General features: G+C 33.4%; 2 protein-coding genes across 2 annotated transcripts in view; both read right to left on the reverse strand.

Moving 5' to 3' along the window:
- Positions 1 to 1294: 1294 nt before the first annotated feature.
- Positions 1295 to 2215, reverse strand: LOC145665998 (alpha-(1,3)-fucosyltransferase C-like). Its single transcript, XM_081733103.1, has one exon. It carries the CDS (start codon positions 2213 to 2215, stop codon positions 1295 to 1297), a length of 921 nt encoding a protein of 306 aa, XP_081589229.1.
- A 5184-nt stretch (positions 2216 to 7399) lies between these two features.
- The window catches only part of LOC145665999 (uncharacterized), a 600563-nt gene continuing 589216 nt past the window's right edge, over positions 7400 to 18746 (reverse strand). Inside the window, exons 9-10 of the mRNA XM_081733104.1 lie at positions 15922 to 16027; positions 7400 to 13812 (exon numbers count right to left, since the gene is read on the reverse strand). Coding sequence (XP_081589230.1) covers positions 13678 to 13812; positions 15922 to 16027 — 241 coding nt within the window. The 3' untranslated portion in view covers positions 7400 to 13677. The remainder of the gene's footprint in view (positions 13813 to 15921; positions 16028 to 18746) is intronic.

Genomic DNA, 18746 nt, shown 5'->3' on the forward strand with positions numbered 1-18746 from the left:
CTTCATTTAAGACAGAAAATATTTCGATTCATGAAAAATTCTTTAACTTGTTCCTACATAATACTGAAAATTGTCTGAGCTATGAAAATTTTCAGATTCTTTAAGCGATCTTTCACTTTTGAACATTTCAATACATGAATTCAATCAATTTTATGATTGCCGAGGAATTGTTACTTGATTACTGATATTTTTTTAGAACGAAAAATTTTCCGGAAAAATATAGTGGAAAATTTTCCACCTCACATCACTACAGGGAGCATCGTGCTCGTAAGTGTTCGCGACGTGATACAATAAATGATGTGATATCCAGGCTCCTTGTTACAAGTGACCCTAAAATATCGACACTTCGACAGCCCATGGCTCAGACTCATATGAGGCAGCATCTTTCCAGGAAAGTACTTAGTCTTCTCAAGCAACCAAACGACGACACAGTATCTATGTCTTCAGTCAGACAATAGAATGTGAATACGTATTATTGTAATATATCTTTGTTTAGTAGTATCTGTGTGTAAACATCACTTACTTATTATCTAAAGGTATTTCGTTATTGTTTTTATTATTTCTGTTATTGTATGATGTATCCTAAAGATGTGTAAGCACAAAAACAAATGATGATATTAGGGAGGCAATGTTGAGACTCAACTTATGTCTGGCAAAATACTGTCCGCCTTCGACACTTTTCTGAGCCCTCCAATGTACAACATTATTACGAAGCATTTTGTGTATAGGTTATGCAGTCTAGCATCCTGTCACGCAATAGCATACATTTTCTCCACTTTTCATGGTGTCGAGTCATGGACTTTCAGCTCATGTTTCACAGCATAGGATTTTGGTCAGATTTGGAGGTGTCTGTGGCACTACATTGGCACGCTAGCGGCAATCCTTCTACGCGTCGCTATATCGATGATGGACATTCACCAGGAAGTGGGCCACCAGGTGTTGGCGACATTTGCGACTTGGGGGTCAGCAAATAACGCAAATAATATTTAAGCACTAAAGTAACTTCTCTATCACTGTCAAGGTCATTATCAATGGATTTCGAATTGAATGAACTACTCAATCTGAATGTTTCATCCGTACGCTCCTGTATTTTTAATGATTTTTATGAAGATACGTGGCAATTGCTAATTTTTAAACTGTATTTAATCTGTAGGTTTCGTTAATATTTGAAATTCGTAAAAGTATTTCACTGTTTTGCTTATTTCTATTCCACATGCTTTGTTCTGTTTTTGTTAGGATGTTTCATTTCCATTCAATGCAACCTATTTTTCTCGTTAAAGTTAATGAACATATGCTATTGTTTACATGCATCTTTACTCCACCACGTTTGTATGTCTTCGTAGGAAAAATGAGTTAGATCTTTATGTAACATAGAACATAATTGACACAGAGGGGAAGCAGCAGTAGTCCAATCATTTCTTACTTTATAGTGTAACTTCCACCAAAAATATGAAGAATATTCAGTGTCGTTGTTGTTCAAATAGTGAAGAAAGTCTGCTAAGTGCTTAGGGTTTCGAAAGTTTTTTACATCAATATATGAATGAGGAGGTGCAATTTTGCTATAATTTGCACCCCCGAAAACAATAGGCACGACCCAAAGGCGTAAAGCATTAAAGAATTTTTCCGTAATGTAATCGGTACATAGAGAATTTTCAAATGAAAGATAAAATTTGTAATCTCTTTCAAGCAGCTCATCGCAATACTGTGATCCTCTAGCACCACAAAAATGACCTCCACAAGCACCAAATCGATCGACTTTTATATAGCGAGAAAGATTTTCCACATACAATTCTCGTTTGCTGAACGTGTTACAATTTGAAACAAACCATGCTACTAGCTTTGTTTTCTCGTATGGAAATGTAGACTGCATTGGTGCCACATTTTTACCTAATGAAACTTTTGCATCCATGATATCAGAAGAGGTAAATAAATTTTCTAATTTTCCATAAGGAACCCAAATATCGGAATCTTCCCTATAGGTCATTGTCCAGTTAAAGAAATATCTGTACTCTGAGAAATTGTCTGTCATTGTTGGAGGTTCTAAAAGGAAAAATATGAATTTTTGCTGCATTGATTTTCTTTCTGGAAGGTCTGAGTTATTTATATTGGCGGCATGCACAATAATAGCATCAAATGCATCAACGAAATTTCTATCGTTTGTAATGTAACAGTCCTTTATATTACACTCCTGAAAGGGTTCAATCCCTAGACCCATTCTGAAGTCTTTGATGTTAAAAAATGTATTCCAATATAATATTGTCTTTTGATTTCGTGTTAAACGGCTGATATGGACCGATTTAAAGCTTATAAATAAAACAAACACTAAACACATTAACACCAATAACAATGAGTGAATTTTCATTATCAACCCAAATAAAATAACGTTTAATTTAATAATGCACTGTGTAATATACGTATGACCTTCCGATAACTTGACGAGTTTCTGTATAAATTACACTGTAAATTTAGCACAGTACCGTTAATATTTGGTTATAGTAAGAGGCGTAAACTTTTTTTTCTATACTGTACTCACGAGAACACATTGATGTCATTACTTTCGAAGATAATTTTAAGATCACATTTAATACTTTGAGCTATGTTATCACACTAATAAGATTCTTCATCAAACACGTAAAGCACTAATATGCCGTTGCTAGCAACCAGTCATGTTCCATTAATTTCATAAAAAAATATTTCACTGATGGCTTGTTCCGAATTGTAATCTCGACGCTTTCAATGCAATATCTGATGTAGAATATAGTAAAGAGGCAAGAGATATTTCTTGGAAAGCAAAGAACTAATAGCACTTATTTGGCTACTGGCTACTTTTGGATATTGTCTTGATAGGTGTTAGGCATAAAATGCAATCACAAGATTAACATTAAATTTCACATACTTAACATTAAGTTCACACTTCCAAAAGCTGATTCCTCAAATTGATAGTGATCACAAATCATTTTCAAACCAGATCTTCACGGAAACACGTTTTTCATAAGATGCAGAAAGTAATTTGCAGTTTAGTAAATAATTAACTCTGTCCCGAATAAATAAATCACATTGAAAGCATTTTTTCTTAAAAGTAACTCGTTAAAGCACAGTTTATGTTATTGCATTTTCACACCAATTTCATACAGTCAATTATTATTAGTATTAAGTATGATTTCAGGCAGTGAAACTGTACACAACTGTTTTGAATAATGAGAAACTTCAGCTGCTTGAAAGATTTGGAAAGAGAGAAATATAGCTGTGAGATATTTGCTTATTCTTTATACATACATACGTAAAAGATAAGAAACATGTACAAAAAAAAAAAAAAAAAGCATATGTTATTTCTCACAAATCACATCTGCTTAAAGCGCCACTAGAATTGAAGCAAGTTGTACGATAAAAGATAAGATATGGCAACAAATAATTGCGTCCTATGTGGTAGCAGCACATTTAAAGCTTTGAGGCTGGTTGTCAGGACAAGAAAAGAAGCAGGTCCAAAAATATTTTATTCACTCATAAACTTTAATATCTAATTCAAGCGAGCGTAGTAAAGCTTCTACTATTCAGCTCGATCTGCATTTCTGTGTTTGTCCATCTGTTCCACGCAAGCTCGAAGTATTTACCCAATTTTAAAACGTGGTATGTGCCTTCCATCAACGTGGAAAAATAATCCTGTTGTTTATAGACGCAATCCATCATGAATAAGGAGTAGAATCAACCCCATGTTGCAAGTTTGCATATATACATGGAAATCTTTTATCTGGTATAAACCACGTACAAATCATTAGATTATGAAAAACATTGTATATTTTTTACAACATTTCGATCATCCCCAAAGCTTCAGGTTAAAGTCTTTCAAGAGCGAAAAGGTGAATTTATCCCACCCAGCCTCAATTAAAAAAAAATAAAATACATTTCGCAATAATTTTCGTGCAAAAAAAAAGTTGGATTTTGATGCAGTATGTCATATATTTTCTTTGAGGCTTTCCACTCATTCCCTCTGCATGAAGTTATCAATAAGAAAAAAGTAATGGATTTATTCCACTTTCCCCTCCTCGATTTCTATATGTGGTCCGCGTACCGTAGTCGCTAATGCTCTTGCTTTCGGTACGAACGGTCCCGTTTTTGATTCCCGGTGGGGTCATTCGGCCTAAAAGTATAAAAAAGCTTTTTCAGACCAGCTATCCTGAATGAGGTTTCTCCTGGCTTTTCCTCACTCATACCAGCAAATGTCGGGTGGTACCTAACTGATAGGTCACTGGCCCCTTGCTTCCTTCCTTTTTTCCAGACAGTGTGCTCGCTAAGGGACATCATCCATCATACGTGACGAACTAAATGGTCATAGATGTCGAAAGCCCAGAAATCTAAATCCTAAATCCCGTAAATCTATCCACCTATTTATATCTATATATAAAATCCCTAGTGCTTGAGATTAAAACCAATGGAGAATGAACGGTGAATTTAGCCCTCACGTGGATGGATTATATGTGCCGATAACGTGACGCCGATATGATGCATATTTTTTGAGGCTCCACAATCATGCTCATTACTTGAATAAAATAAATTGTAAACGAGAAAGTGAACTTAACTTACCTTCCTCTGGGTTTCAAAAAAATGTTCTACTGTAACTTTTGTACAAATTATTAGATTTTAATCAATATAGTGTATGTGTGTATTAAATGACATAATCTTCACTGCTTTAAGTAAAATATGAGAACTCATTTAACCTCTCCGCCTTCAGTATTAAAAAAAAAAAAAAAAAAAAAAAAAAAAAAAACTGCGAGATATCTTTCGTAGAAAAAGGAAAAAGAAAGAAAAAATATTGAAACATGGCTATTTTTCTAACGGTTTCCATTTCTTTCTACTGTTTCGCGTTGATGTGAATCAGTAATGAAGGAATGAACGTTTCAAAATTTTAAATGGAATATTTTCCTTGAGATTTATTAAAAACACTCCGAAGTTTAAGGAACATAGTGTTTTGTTACAGATTGGAGATTTGCGCCTACAGTTTAGGGTTGAAATTAGTCAGAAGGAATAGGAAGAATCACGTGTTGCACATCATTAGGTATACAATTACAATCTGTTGAAGTGAACGTCGCAAAGCTACTACTGTTCGCGTCGATTGACATATCTGTTTGTCTGTTTCACAATGACTCTCGGAAAACCCATTCAATTTTAATTAAATTTATTGGTACAGGTATGTGCCTTCCTTCAATGTACAGAAATAATTTTATTGTTTGGGTTGCAATCCATCAAGAATGAGGAGGTAAAATTCACTCCATGTTGCAAATAATATTATAGACGCAAAATCATTTTCAGCATAAACCACATAAAAATACTCGATTTTGATAAAAATATAGTGTATATTTTCTTTAAGACATCTTGAACATCGTCAAGGCTGTGGGTGAAATTAGTCAAGTATAAGGTCGGAAAAGTAAGTAAATTCTCCCACACATCTAAGTTCTCTTATTTATATGATATGATGACGAAATACTCTTCCTCGATAATTTTTACCAAAATTATTCAATCTTGTTACAATACAGTACATATTTCCTTTGACGTTTCCCAGTAATTCCCATTCCTTGGATTTAAAGTTTGTCAACAATAAAAGGATAAACTTCCCCCTTCCCTACATATATATATATATATATATATATATATATATATATATATACATATATGTCATCGCCACACCTCCAGTTGGGCTCCGTTGGCATCCACATATTCCTGCAACATCCGGTGAAATCTGTGAATGCTATTCCGTCTGGCGTCGTCAGAAATGTCATTGTTCACTCACTAACCTTCAGGTCCTGCAAGTCCTTTAGATTTTCCGCATACACCTGTCTTAACGCGAGCATATAATAAAAAATTACCGCATATCAAATCGGGTGAACTGGGGGGCCAAGGGATGGGGCTTCTGCGCCCAATCCATCTACCAGGTAGCTCATGGTCAAGGTAGTCCCTGACGCCTTGTGCAAAATGTGTGTGTGTATGGGGAGGGGATTCTGTCTTGCTGGTAGTGGATGCGATCCTTGATTCCCAACTATCCAATTTATAATAATAATAATAATAATAATAATAATAATAATAATAATAATAATAATAATAATAATAATAATAATAATAATAATAATAATAAACTCTTTATTCAGGGCGAGGTTCAGCCAAAGGCTGCTCTCGCATTTCAAGGTATGTTTCCCCTGTTTTAGTGTTTTCGTCGAAGGAAAACGGGCTTACTAGGTGGTCCATTGATACGGCACACCACACATTAACTTACTTCTGGGCAGTCTCTTTCGTGCGTTTCTTATTCATGAGAGTTATCAATTCCCCAAACAAGATAGTTGTGCCTGTTTACCCTCCCTGAAACACGGAAAGTTGCCTCATCTGAGAACATGAGTAACTACAGAAGTTCCCTGTCATTATCCAGTCGTTTCTGCATCAGTCACAGGACTCCAGTCTCGTGTCGTGATCTTCTTCTGTCAGTTCATGCACAAATTTAATCTTGTACGGTTTGACTTTCAAATGTTTACACATAGTCTTGTGTGTTGTTGACTGAGGGATTCCCAACTCCAGCGACCGCCGCGGAATTGATTTTCTTGGACTTCTCTCCAGGCTGTCGGCAACCCTTCGCACTGTGTTGGAGCTCACTGGTAGCCGACCACTTCTTTGCATATCGCAAACACCCGGTAGCCGGAAACTTGCTGTGCCAACTCTTTATACTCCTGACATGGAGGTACTTTTGTGTGTCTGAAGTTTCGCTGCACCAACACACCTGATTTCAGTTCTGGACACCAACGCACACACTGTGCTTTTTCTTGTACCATCGCCATTTTCATAACCTTTGTTGTTATCGGTGCTGCCAGCCTCATCATTGTGATAGAGTTACCAACCAAAAATTTAAAGATCATCGCACAATTTAAAATGTATTTCACTGCAACACCATTGTTGTTTTTTTAAAAAAAGTTTCAAGTATTTGTTTTATAGGAAGAACTTTATAACAGTCCTGTAGTAGAGTGCATTGTAACAAGTACATGAGCTTTCCCGGTTCCAACAGGTTCTTACACTGAGTGTGGTATGATATTTATTGTCAACAAAAGTAAAATGAAAGCTTTGCAGGAATATTCCTTTCCTAGAAGTATCCTGAGGCAACTTCTATCATGGTAAACTGAAAACTATTTACAAACTCTCACAATATGGATGAACTGAATAAGATAAGACTTTCTTCTTTCTCTGTTCGGCAAACACTGTTTAAGTACGCAGTAGATGTTAAATTGCACTTGAATATAAATAAATAAGCGGCTTCAGAACAAAGCATCTCACAGAAAGAGTATGCTTCAATTACCTATACTACCTATATAACCTATTACCATTTTGCATTTTTTTACGATGCTTATAATTGATAAGACTATAATGAAAAAGAACGTTTTTATTCAGAAATTTTTTTAATTATATTTTTAAAGATTCAACATTTTGGATTGTACATAAGTTTTGCAGTTTTAGCTGCTGGGTTTTATATTTAATGTAGTCTACCGTAGTTTAAGAGATAATGAGGGAAAATAACTTGCAAATTACATTTGCCATCAAAGTATTTTAAAGAGGTACTGCTTTAACTGCACAACCTTGTCTCATTTAACAGTTTAGACGCAGGATTTGATCTGTAAGAATGATAATGGAGCAAAATATAAACTAGTAACACGTCCAAATGAGTAAATTCTTATTCTTCTGGGATTGATTTCTTGAGGGCCTGAGTGAGATGTTAAATAATATTTTATTATCCTTTACTAACTTCATACACCAACATGTCATACTAATAAATGACCTATCCGGTTCCAATGATGTAAACAGACTTTGGGGGAGATGGCTGAAATTCAGCTTAAATGTAGAAGAGACTATGTAGATTCTATATTCCAAAAGCAAATTGTCCTAAAATGGGTGGATCATAGTCAAAAAAGCACGAAACACTAACATTAATGTCAATGGAAAATTAATGATAAACAAAAAATTCCTCCACTTATCTCAAAAACCAAAAGAAGGAAATGGCTGAAATTCAGCTTAAATATATAACAGGCTATATAGATTCTATATTTCAAAAAGAAATTGTCCTAAAATAAAACATAGTTAAAAAAAAAAAAAAATCACGAAACATGAACATTAAAGTCAATGGAAAATCAATGAAAACATGAAGTCATCCACATATCTCAAAACTATAGTAAGGAGATAGGTAATTGAAAGATTATTGCAAAGACATAATGAAGAGCTTAAAAACAATGTTTAGCGTATAAGGTAAATATGGATAGAACATTGTCAAAAGTCAATTTGTTTGAGTAAAATTAATAATAATGATAAAATGTATGCATTTTCTTCGAATCACGCAGGGCGCCCCATGCGGAGATTACGTGCTTAAAATATCTCACATCTAAATTTGGAATCTTCAGACTCGATTTAGCACGCGACGTGACTTTCGACCTAATCAGGTGACACAGCCTGGTCCTTATGGTAAACCCGATAGGCCCTTTTACAAAAAGAATACCGTAACGAATCGATATGAAGTAAAACGGTTCATTTTTACGTATCAAATCCTGCTGCAATGGCACATAAACATTTACACTCATAAACTCATTTCATTCTTTCATTCTTCGTCTTATCTATAAATACAAAGTCACTGATTTATGGCAACTCCTTCTACACTTAGGCAATGCTAAGTGAGGAATGATGTGGAAAGGTTACCATAATATTTACACTTCCACAGGGTGATACATACACAGCAGCAGACTGAACACAATACATTTCATAAACAAAAAAACAACAAGCGGAAAATAAAACAAAGCTTTCAGTCCTACTGTCTCTCTCTCTCATACATTCTTTGAAGAAAAAAAAATTAAAAATGATGCTTAATACAGCACACTTTGATCCCTTTTTTCGTTAGCAACAACAAGAAATTAGGAAAAAGGTAGAAAATAAAGAATAAGTTCAAGAAGCTCTCCTAGGTAAAAGAAACTAAGGAATGTATACCATATACCATGAAATGAGAACTGAACCAACACTTCAACTCAGATGTAAATTCTATGGCAAACCTCAGTGACTAATTAGATAACACGCTACTTTTAAAATCATTAGCTTTCTTCATTACGAAAAAGAATAGCTAAAAGGACTTTTTTTAAAACAAAAGCGAAAAGCATTTATTTAAAGAGCAAACAACACAAGCTACGTATATCCAGAATCAATCTCAGAAAGTAAACTGCTGATTGTACGCTCTTATAAAAACTGTTCCTTCTGAACAACACTCCCGTAAGAATTATTACAATTGCTAGAAATTGGCACTTTCAAGTCCATTATACTTCCAGCTCATACAGTAAGAAAAGCATAATTTTAAAAAAATAAGAGATAATAATTACAATTTATTATGTTTTTTTTTCTCTCTCTCTCCCCCATAATGTGACTACATAAGTCACCAAATTGAATATAATATCTTGAGAAAAGAACGTAATTTTTTAAAAAAAATCTATTCTTTAAGTTTTTTTTTTAAAAAAGAGACTATACTGAATAAAGTTTTCAAAGTAAGGAATTTAATAAGTTATTGTTAAATATAATATAAACGTAGTTCCTAGAGAGTCTACCTAAATTCAAATATTTTTTTGTTTGTCGCTCTGAACATTGGTATTACAGCTAGAAATACAATGAACGTCAAATAGTGACGGTACACAAAATAAGGACATCAGCAGTTGACGTTCAAAATATGCTCATTCCTGGACATTGATTGTTCCCCCTCTTTTCAAATACTCTAAAAAATACCCTTTCCTCTTCCCCGTTTTATTTGCTGTTTCAATATTTTAATTGTCCATGCCTGTTTATTAGAAATTGGCACAGATTAATGAAGCAAATCTTGAAAAGGCACAATTTATGTTTGGCAATATAATATAGTAGTACGCACGATAGTATACAATTGATATACATATTATTATATATATATATAGCCATGCGTATGGAACAAATTTGGATTCTTTTTTTCTTTTCAGTTAAGACATGGTTAAAGAAAATACTTGAAACATACGAAAATCTGGAATAAGGAATCTTTTCTCAAGAAATTAAAAACTATTAAAATTTGGACTTAGCTTTTTTAAGAATCACAGCTGACATTTTCGTTATGCTGGAAGCTACTGTCTTGCTTTCTCAAGCATTCAAAATTATGCAATTATGGTTTTATATTAAAACCTTAAAGGAGACTGATCACTTTATTATATATTACTATTGAATATTTTTGTAAAGCTTTCCTACACGCGAAATGGAATGGTTAGAAACGAGACGAGTGTAGATAAGAACATCTGAGTCAAGACAACTTAGCAAGGTCTTCGACACACTGAACACACAACGACAACCATGATAAAAATAACATAATATATTACATATCTTGGCAATACCTAGAAATCGATTATTATTTTGATCTTCGTTTACTTGATGAAAGTGAAAATATAATATGAGGATACTTTACGCACTGAAACGAAACGGTAATAGAGAGTAAAAGTATTAACATCAAATTATTACGTTTAGGATTGTCATTGTGTGTTTATTCTTTCATTGCACGCCATGAACAATTTTGCTTCTGTATATTGCACGTGCTTTTCCCATTCAGAGTAATCCAGCCGTTATTATGGATGAATTCTTTGTCCTTGCGTTGATATATTACCTGAGAACTATCGAAGTAACAAAGCTAGAGGCCAGTATGATGGTGTTCAAGAAACAGCAACAAAGATGCCACCCTACAGCTAGTTAAACATAATGAATTTGTGTAGAACAAAGCATGTAAAATATGGAGTAGGATGGTTCACAATAGGAAATAAACTATACACATACTAAATAATTGTACAAGTATGTATATATATAATGTCATCTCTCATAGTTTAATTAATTTTCTTCAAATATAAGAGTTTTGAATTGAAAACTGAAATAAAAACAGGAAAGATATGTCTGCATTTGCTTTCATTTAATCCACTTTTCTGATAGGACACTAAAACGTGCTATCACATCAATCATTGGAATCATACTCAAAATACTGGATCTATCTCAGGTATATTGTCTTCTATTCTACTAAAAGGTTTCTCTAGCAGTTAATCTAAATTTGCAATAAATCTATTTAGAAGAATCCGCATTTCTATAAACAGTACAAATGGCCATTATGAAGAATAATTTTCAATTTAGAAATAAATTAAAATAAATTACGTTAATTTGATAAGGAACAACAAATAAGGAATGTAATAGGTATTCAAGTCATGTCATTTCCGTACTGTTACTATGGCAAGAAATATGCTTTGCATATAACTGGTGTGTTGTATATACATATTTCAACACGATAACTTTTGTTTGTGAAAAGTGTAATTAGACGTTATAAAAGAACAACCTACTTCTGCTATCGAAACAGGAAGTAAAAGAAAGTTCACTGAAGACAATTATGTGTATTGCTTCGTACTGCAAACACTATATCATAGATAAAACATTAAGTTCACCTCAGCAACTGTTCGGATATGGCGTCATGACTTTTATGCATTTGATTAGAAGGAAAGCACAACGCAAAGATAAGATTCGTTTCATACACATTTTCACAATACAATGAGAACGATCGACATTTTGACAATGTGCGAAAAATATAAATAGATTACACAAATTACGTCTCGAACAGGCACTCGTGTATACATATTTATGTATGTGTGTGTGTGCGTGACAACAGGGAGAAAAGAAAGCACCGAACTGGCCATTTGTATACAGCTAAATTCATTTGCATTTTTAGCTTTTGATATGGAGTCTCATAGCAGTCGACCACTAGTAGACAAACACACAAGAAAAATGATTATGACATGTGCACTTCCAGAGAAACCAAAGAGAAAAACATTACAGGAAATATTTTAACTTGTGAAAAGAAAAAAAAAAAAAAGGAAACGAAGAAATAAATAACAAATTGACCAACAAACATTCGATACTTTACAAACAAACAGTTCTTTCCATTCTCAAATGCAAGGTTGACGAACAAAACTATTTTTACTTAACACACATTCAGGAATATTTTTTCTAAGAATTCAAGATCATTTACAACACCAGAATGTTTATATCCTACAATATGAGAAGAAAATAGACCATACAATTTGCGTAAAAATATAAAATGTCTTGACATATTAACAGAAACATAATATATGTATATATACATACAATCAAATATGTATGCATTTTATGAACTTCCCCCAACACTACAACTAGCTACATTGTTATTTAATGTAAATTTGTCATGAAGTAGTGTCTTATTCAAAATGCCTTATTTTTAATATACTTCATTCACGCCCGCATCCCACCCTACTCCCATTGTAAAATCCAACCCAAAATATGCCTTTAAAAGAACAACATATGCCAATTATCTCAACTATTTGAAAATACTCATTGTTTATAATGAACATTTAAATGAAAAATATTTTATCTTTACATGACAAAAGGCATAATTTCAGACTGTTGTTACAGTTAAAATTTCACGTTAAATTATTTGTAGTTGTCATTGGTTTAATTTTTCATTACCGTTTCGGTTTCATTATTTAATTTTCAAGTAAATGCGATTTTCTTTTTGGAAGGATCATTTGAAAACATAAGCGAATAAAATAAAACGCTTCCTTGTTTACAAAGAATCCTGTTTTGAAACTTTTAAAATTTCAGTAGGACAGGATGTTTGTCTTAGTGCTTACACGAAAATAAACTTGTCAAGCTCGGAATGTAAACTAAGGTATCTTCAACATCTTTAAAATCTGAATATACACTTTAGACGATTTTGGTTTCATTTTATTCGCTTATTTTCCATTGAATCCTACCATTTCTTTATTTTAATCAATTTATTACTAAGCATTTTATACTTAGGCAACAAACAATAAACAAATCATATAATAGATCTCTGAACAAATAAATTATAATAAAGAATTATGATTTCTTCAACATATACTTTGACCATTTACAAAAACAACTTTAAGATCAAGGAAAAACAATTAGCTACACTTGTGGATCATAAAATTATGTTGGTTGCAAAACAACATTATGCATACTATCGAAAAAAAAAGTCTTCTCTTTATTTATAACAAACGCATCAATGCCCTTCTATTCCAATGTAAACAATAACAAAACCATTTTGAAACTATCTCCTTGTAATGAATTAGAACATTGTTCCCATTTGACTTGGACTGGACAATGTTGCAAATAAATTCAACCATTTTTAATATCACAGCCTATCAAGTTCTTATATATTATACATCACTGTTTGCTTCCTTGATTCTTTACACCCGTCACATTACGCAACTTGCACTGTCCCTCTTTTATTTATTTTCTAAAATAACAATTGCATTTAATACTTTATAATGAAGCTAAACTGAATGTTTTCCAGAATCCCTGTTATTAGTTGGGCCTAGAATGAAGTGCCCTTGTACTAATGTATCTTCAAACAGGTTTATTATTATTATATTTTTTATTCGTTTCGCTTCTGTGATTTGTACTAATACTGCACCTTACTTTTGTCTCAGCGGGTAATCCACCTACGCCAAATAAGTAAATGGTATTTTTGCACCAGCGTTGGCACTAATAGAAACTAATAGTGAATGTGAGACTTTCAATCCTCCTCTTGGTGACTTCATAGTTCCTGCTTGTCCTTGCTTAGACACGTTGCTATCGTTAACTCGCTTTATCTCGCGGATGTACTGATTGTTGATGGTGATGGTGGTGATGATGATGCTGAGGCTGGTAGCGAGTATGTTCACCGTCATCCGAAACTATGAGCAGGGACAATGCTTCTAGTGACTGGCGAACCTATTCAAGAAATAAAGAGAATTTAAGTTTTCATTTGGCCTTACAAACAAACATTTAATGAAAATTAGAAAAGTTAAAAACGGATACATCATAAATACTGTATAGCTCCCGACTAGCTAAATAGATAGAGCATTCCACTTTGATGACGATACGGAATTGATTTCAATGAAATATATTAGATTCCGATCTATAGGTCTCCATCATCACAGAGCCTTGATGCTGAAAAATACACAAATACTGTAAATAAATAATGCTGTAGTTATTTTTTAAATTAATTAATTTTAGCTTATTCTAATTTTGACGTTTCCCATTCAATGAAATTATACTGTTAATATTAAAGCTTCTAATTTTACTCTTATGACTAACAGTGCAAAGCAAGACTAGAGACATTCTATTAAGACTACACATTTTATGTTCTGCACCACTTAACGAGTAGTGAAAGGAACGACATTATTTACATATTCTGGACTTAGTAGTAATTCCAACTGAGAAAAGCTTATATATAACGTTTAGAAATGTTTTGATAATTTTAAAATAAATGTTACGAAACATCTCATGTATTAAGTGTGTAATTTAATTTATCTTGGTACTATCCACGATATCTTATATATAAAACTGAATATTTCAGTTTTTTCTGTAAACAAATCCACGCCCCGTTGGATTGGCATACTTCCAAGTAATTGTATCGAAGAGACCGTAGGCAATTTAGAATTATCTGATACGTATCTTAGGGGCGGAGGAGAGGGGTTCAAAGAGAAAGAGGTGCTTTAAGATTGATGCCAAAAATAGTGTGTTTCAAGAACTACTCATATTAGGAAGACGACATTCAGTATGTAAATTCATTTTTACAAACGAGTTGACACCACACGCATATGACTTACAATCTTAAAAAATAGGGTAAGATACCTTTACGGGTTAAGAAAGGGGGGTGCCATGTAAAAATAATCGAAATAGACTGATATTAGTATCGAGTCCATAGTTTTCGGGCTCGCCGAGATGAATAGTGACTCTCCTGGTGCTAAGTCTAGATTCAACCCCTATCGAAATGGAGATGAGAAGGGCTGGAAAACAAAATGTCCAAAATGACCGAGATTAGTGTCGAATGGATCGTTTTCGGGGTCGCTAAGCTGATTGATGACAGTATCGATGAAATTTAAACCCAATTTATAAAGAATGTGCATACCAGCTAGTCTGAAAATTGACCTTTACTTGTTCTGCTAGTTCTTTGACAGAAGAAACGCCGAATGTGTTGCTCGATGTCATTTTTATTCTACTCAGTTCTATATTTTCAAATATTGTGCTTACACATTACTCTCCCGTGGAGAGCCGGACAGTTCTGTTAGTCTTATATATATGGATAAATATTTGTTTGTGTGTCCGGTATACAAATCCATATCGTTATCAGTATACTTACACTACTTGCTCTCGTAACACATTGCAGTACGAAAAACGCATTTCAAGGAGCTGAATGAATATCACCTGAAAATGGTCCAAATGGTAAATCGGATGAACCATACATCCATTTCATCGCTGGTGGTCACATTTGAGTGTGGACATTACGTGACAGTAATGCAAAGGGCCGCTGCAAGTTTGTCCTCCCCTCCCCCCCCTGCTGGGAAAGTTTCGAATCAACTTACACAGTTGTACGGTGCAGATGCCAACCAGATGAGGTCCGATATGATTAATGCTTGAAGTTATACCAACAAAACATTTCTGTATTTTTATCAGGAAATGGAACGGACATTAGGAATTGGTATTATTCAGTTCTAAGAACATTCCAGTGAAGAGCCTTTCCAATGGATATCTGCAGCATTGGCCTGTTGAAAATATGTCTGCTATATATTGGAGTCCGCACACATTCGCTGATCTCTAGCAAGCCTGCTAGGAGGAATGGAACCGAATTTCCTTGTCTGTGATTTGCCGGAGTTTGCTCTAATGAAAACTTTGATGAAGGAAGATAGTCTACAATGTGGGGATTCAACAGAATATCATCGGCAGTACCGACAAGGTTTCTCATAAAGTGAATACCGAGCAAAATCGATCATATATAACCAAACAACCTTCTGTATTACACTTCAGGTTTTTCATTAGTATTTTAAATTGTCTCACCTTGGCAATTTGATCCAAATTTGAATTCAAAAATTGCTGAACTTCTACCGCTGACTTAGAATGTAGCTGCGTCTGCCATTTCAAAATTTCTTGATACACTTCGCCTCTGAAAAAGAAGAAAAATAACTATAGAACCAAAGCTGTGTTTGTGGTCTTAAAAACTCGCAGACACACAGTAAAGTTCATTGTTGACAACTGATATCAAATTCAGTCCTAAAAGAACAAACGGTGGTACTAATAAAAACATATGTACATTATTAATGTTATTGATGCATTATAGTGCTTTGTATTTTCTTTTGTCATATTTTATTTACCAGAACAAAATTAAAGCGTGAAGTTTGATTCGACTTGAAGATAAAACTCGATACTATGAGAGTGTAGCTTATCGTAAAACTTACAAAACAATTTATCCATTGAGTTTTATTAATGTTTTGTGTTCATTTTTGTTTTTCGTAAATGTTAATTAAAAATAATACATATATTTTAATAAAATTGACTGTTCATTTATTATGTAGCCAAAATCAATTGGTGAAATCCTCCAAAATCCAAAATTAATTGTATTGTTAAGAGTTGCCTGTGGATGGAGATTTATTTTTCCAACACTACTGAAACATGTATTACATGAAAACAAAGAAGCTTTCGCACATGAAGGTAAGTACAAAACATGAACAAGACAAGTTGCTCAATTTGAGAAAATGAACATAATATAAATCCTAATACAGAAATTCATAAGATTATCTCTGTATCTACAAAACAGCATACATTATACAATACAGAGAGAGAGGGAGAGAGAGATATCTAATTTAAATACTACTACTTAAATAACTGTCATTAGTAATTCCGAAGCAGAAATAAAAAATGAATTACTTACTAGAAAATAATAAAATCATGATCATAATACTAAGAAAATACTTCATTAGGTGGGGAGGTGGGAACATAGAAAAAAAAAGTAAAGTACTCGCCCTATTAGAATGCAGGGTCACGTGGTCACCATGCTATGGCTAGATGACTGTATAGCTCCCGATCCCGTTAATGGATTAAGATAATAAATGTAATAGAACAATAGGTCGGTAGAAGTAAAGAGCATAAAAGAAAGTAAATGAAGTGCAAAGAAGTGTTTAATATACGAGAAAAGATGATAGGAAATGAAAATAAAGCAAAACGGTACACAAACGAGGTAATAATAATTAAACATTAAAGCTTAAAAAGAACGTAAAAATAATTAAACAATGAAAGCGAGAGATACAGCAGAATAAGTAGAGAAGTTTATGGAATAATAATAATAATAATAATAATAATAATAATAATAATAATAATAATAATAATAATAATAATAATAATAATAATAAGAAGAAGAAGAAGAAGAAGAACGACAAATATGATAAAATGTATGGGAAACGTACAGAGTGTAGTGAAGCAGGGTGTTACAGAGGGTTTACTAACACAACGGTAATATGTTCCCATCTCTTACTCAGGATTATGAAGAAGACTGGGGGAAGGATTTTCAGGACCAAAAGTATAGTCAAATGCGCTCTAGGACAGGTAGAACAGGAATTTGAACTCTGCAGTTACTGTGTGAATTGACGGAGGAAATGCCAGGGATTTTCTCCTTGACAAAAATTTACCCTCTCTACTGAAGAAGAAAATTTTCGTCCCTGACAGGCATTTGCGAATATAACGGAAGCATGGGGAACATTGCCCCCAAGATAAGAATTTGGGGGCATCCTCTCCCACAAAGCATCACTTAACTTTAATTTTATTGTTGAATTAGGGATTCACATCCTTAAACTCATCACCGTTAAACTTCGGTATAAGAATTAAGTTTCCATTTGAAACCATCACGACTCAATCGATTTTGTTCATACAGTATTTCAATTATCTTGTAATGTTCTGTAAATTACTTCTCACAAAAATATCCATAAAGGATAGTTTATCTTATTTATCACAATTTCCTCAAATACAACTGATGTTGTTTAGTTGATATCCTTAAACAAATATATAATTAATAACTCTAGAAGTCTAGATGTCAAGATATATATTTTTTTTATTAAATTATATTCACTATAACCCGAGATATTAATCAACAAGCAAAACTTTTCAGTTCACCCTCGTATATAGGAGTTTATATGTCGAGTTTCACCTCCCTAACTTCAGGGACTCATGAGACTCTCGAAGAACTTGAACTTCCCTTTACTTCCTTCATTTCTTATCCCATTCTTTCGTGAAGGGGAGTATTATGTCCTAAAATTGACATGCTGACAGGGATAACATTTGTCCCCTCTAGAAATGATTATGAAGATAGAAACAGGGAACAACTTTTAGTTTGTGTAGCCAAATTAATAATAAAAAAAAAAAAGCTGTTTTATTGAGTTAAAATAGTTTTCGGAGTCGAGTTTCAGAAAAGTTTTATAAAAAATGTTGAGATCTTTTTGAGATAAAGTTTACAAGCAAGCAAGAATTGTTCGCATTAGAATATATGTAGCCAGAATGAAAGAAAGTAGAAACACTTTCAAAATTTTAACTGGAAATTCAATCGGAAAACGACCATTAGGAAGACCTAAGTGCAGATGGAAGAACAATATTAAGAGATACGAATATGTGTGAAATTCATCCTCTTTGGGAAAAATATTCAATTCGTACACTGGCTGCAGGGCATCCACGATTGTTCATGCTGATCGAAAGAAGAGTGGAGTTTCACCAATTTAGAAGGCTGGAAACTGGATTCATTTTAAAAGGTATAGTACGTTAGAAGAACGCTAATGTAGATGACTGGTCAATATGTGCATTTAAGGTTTAAATCATATTGGAAGAACTACATTAGCGAA

Source organism: Thermobia domestica, chromosome 12, assembly GCF_964235325.1.
Source record: "Thermobia domestica chromosome 12, izTheDome1.hap1.1, whole genome shotgun sequence".
In the NCBI taxonomy this organism is placed as follows: Eukaryota; Metazoa; Arthropoda; class Insecta; order Zygentoma; family Lepismatidae; genus Thermobia; species Thermobia domestica.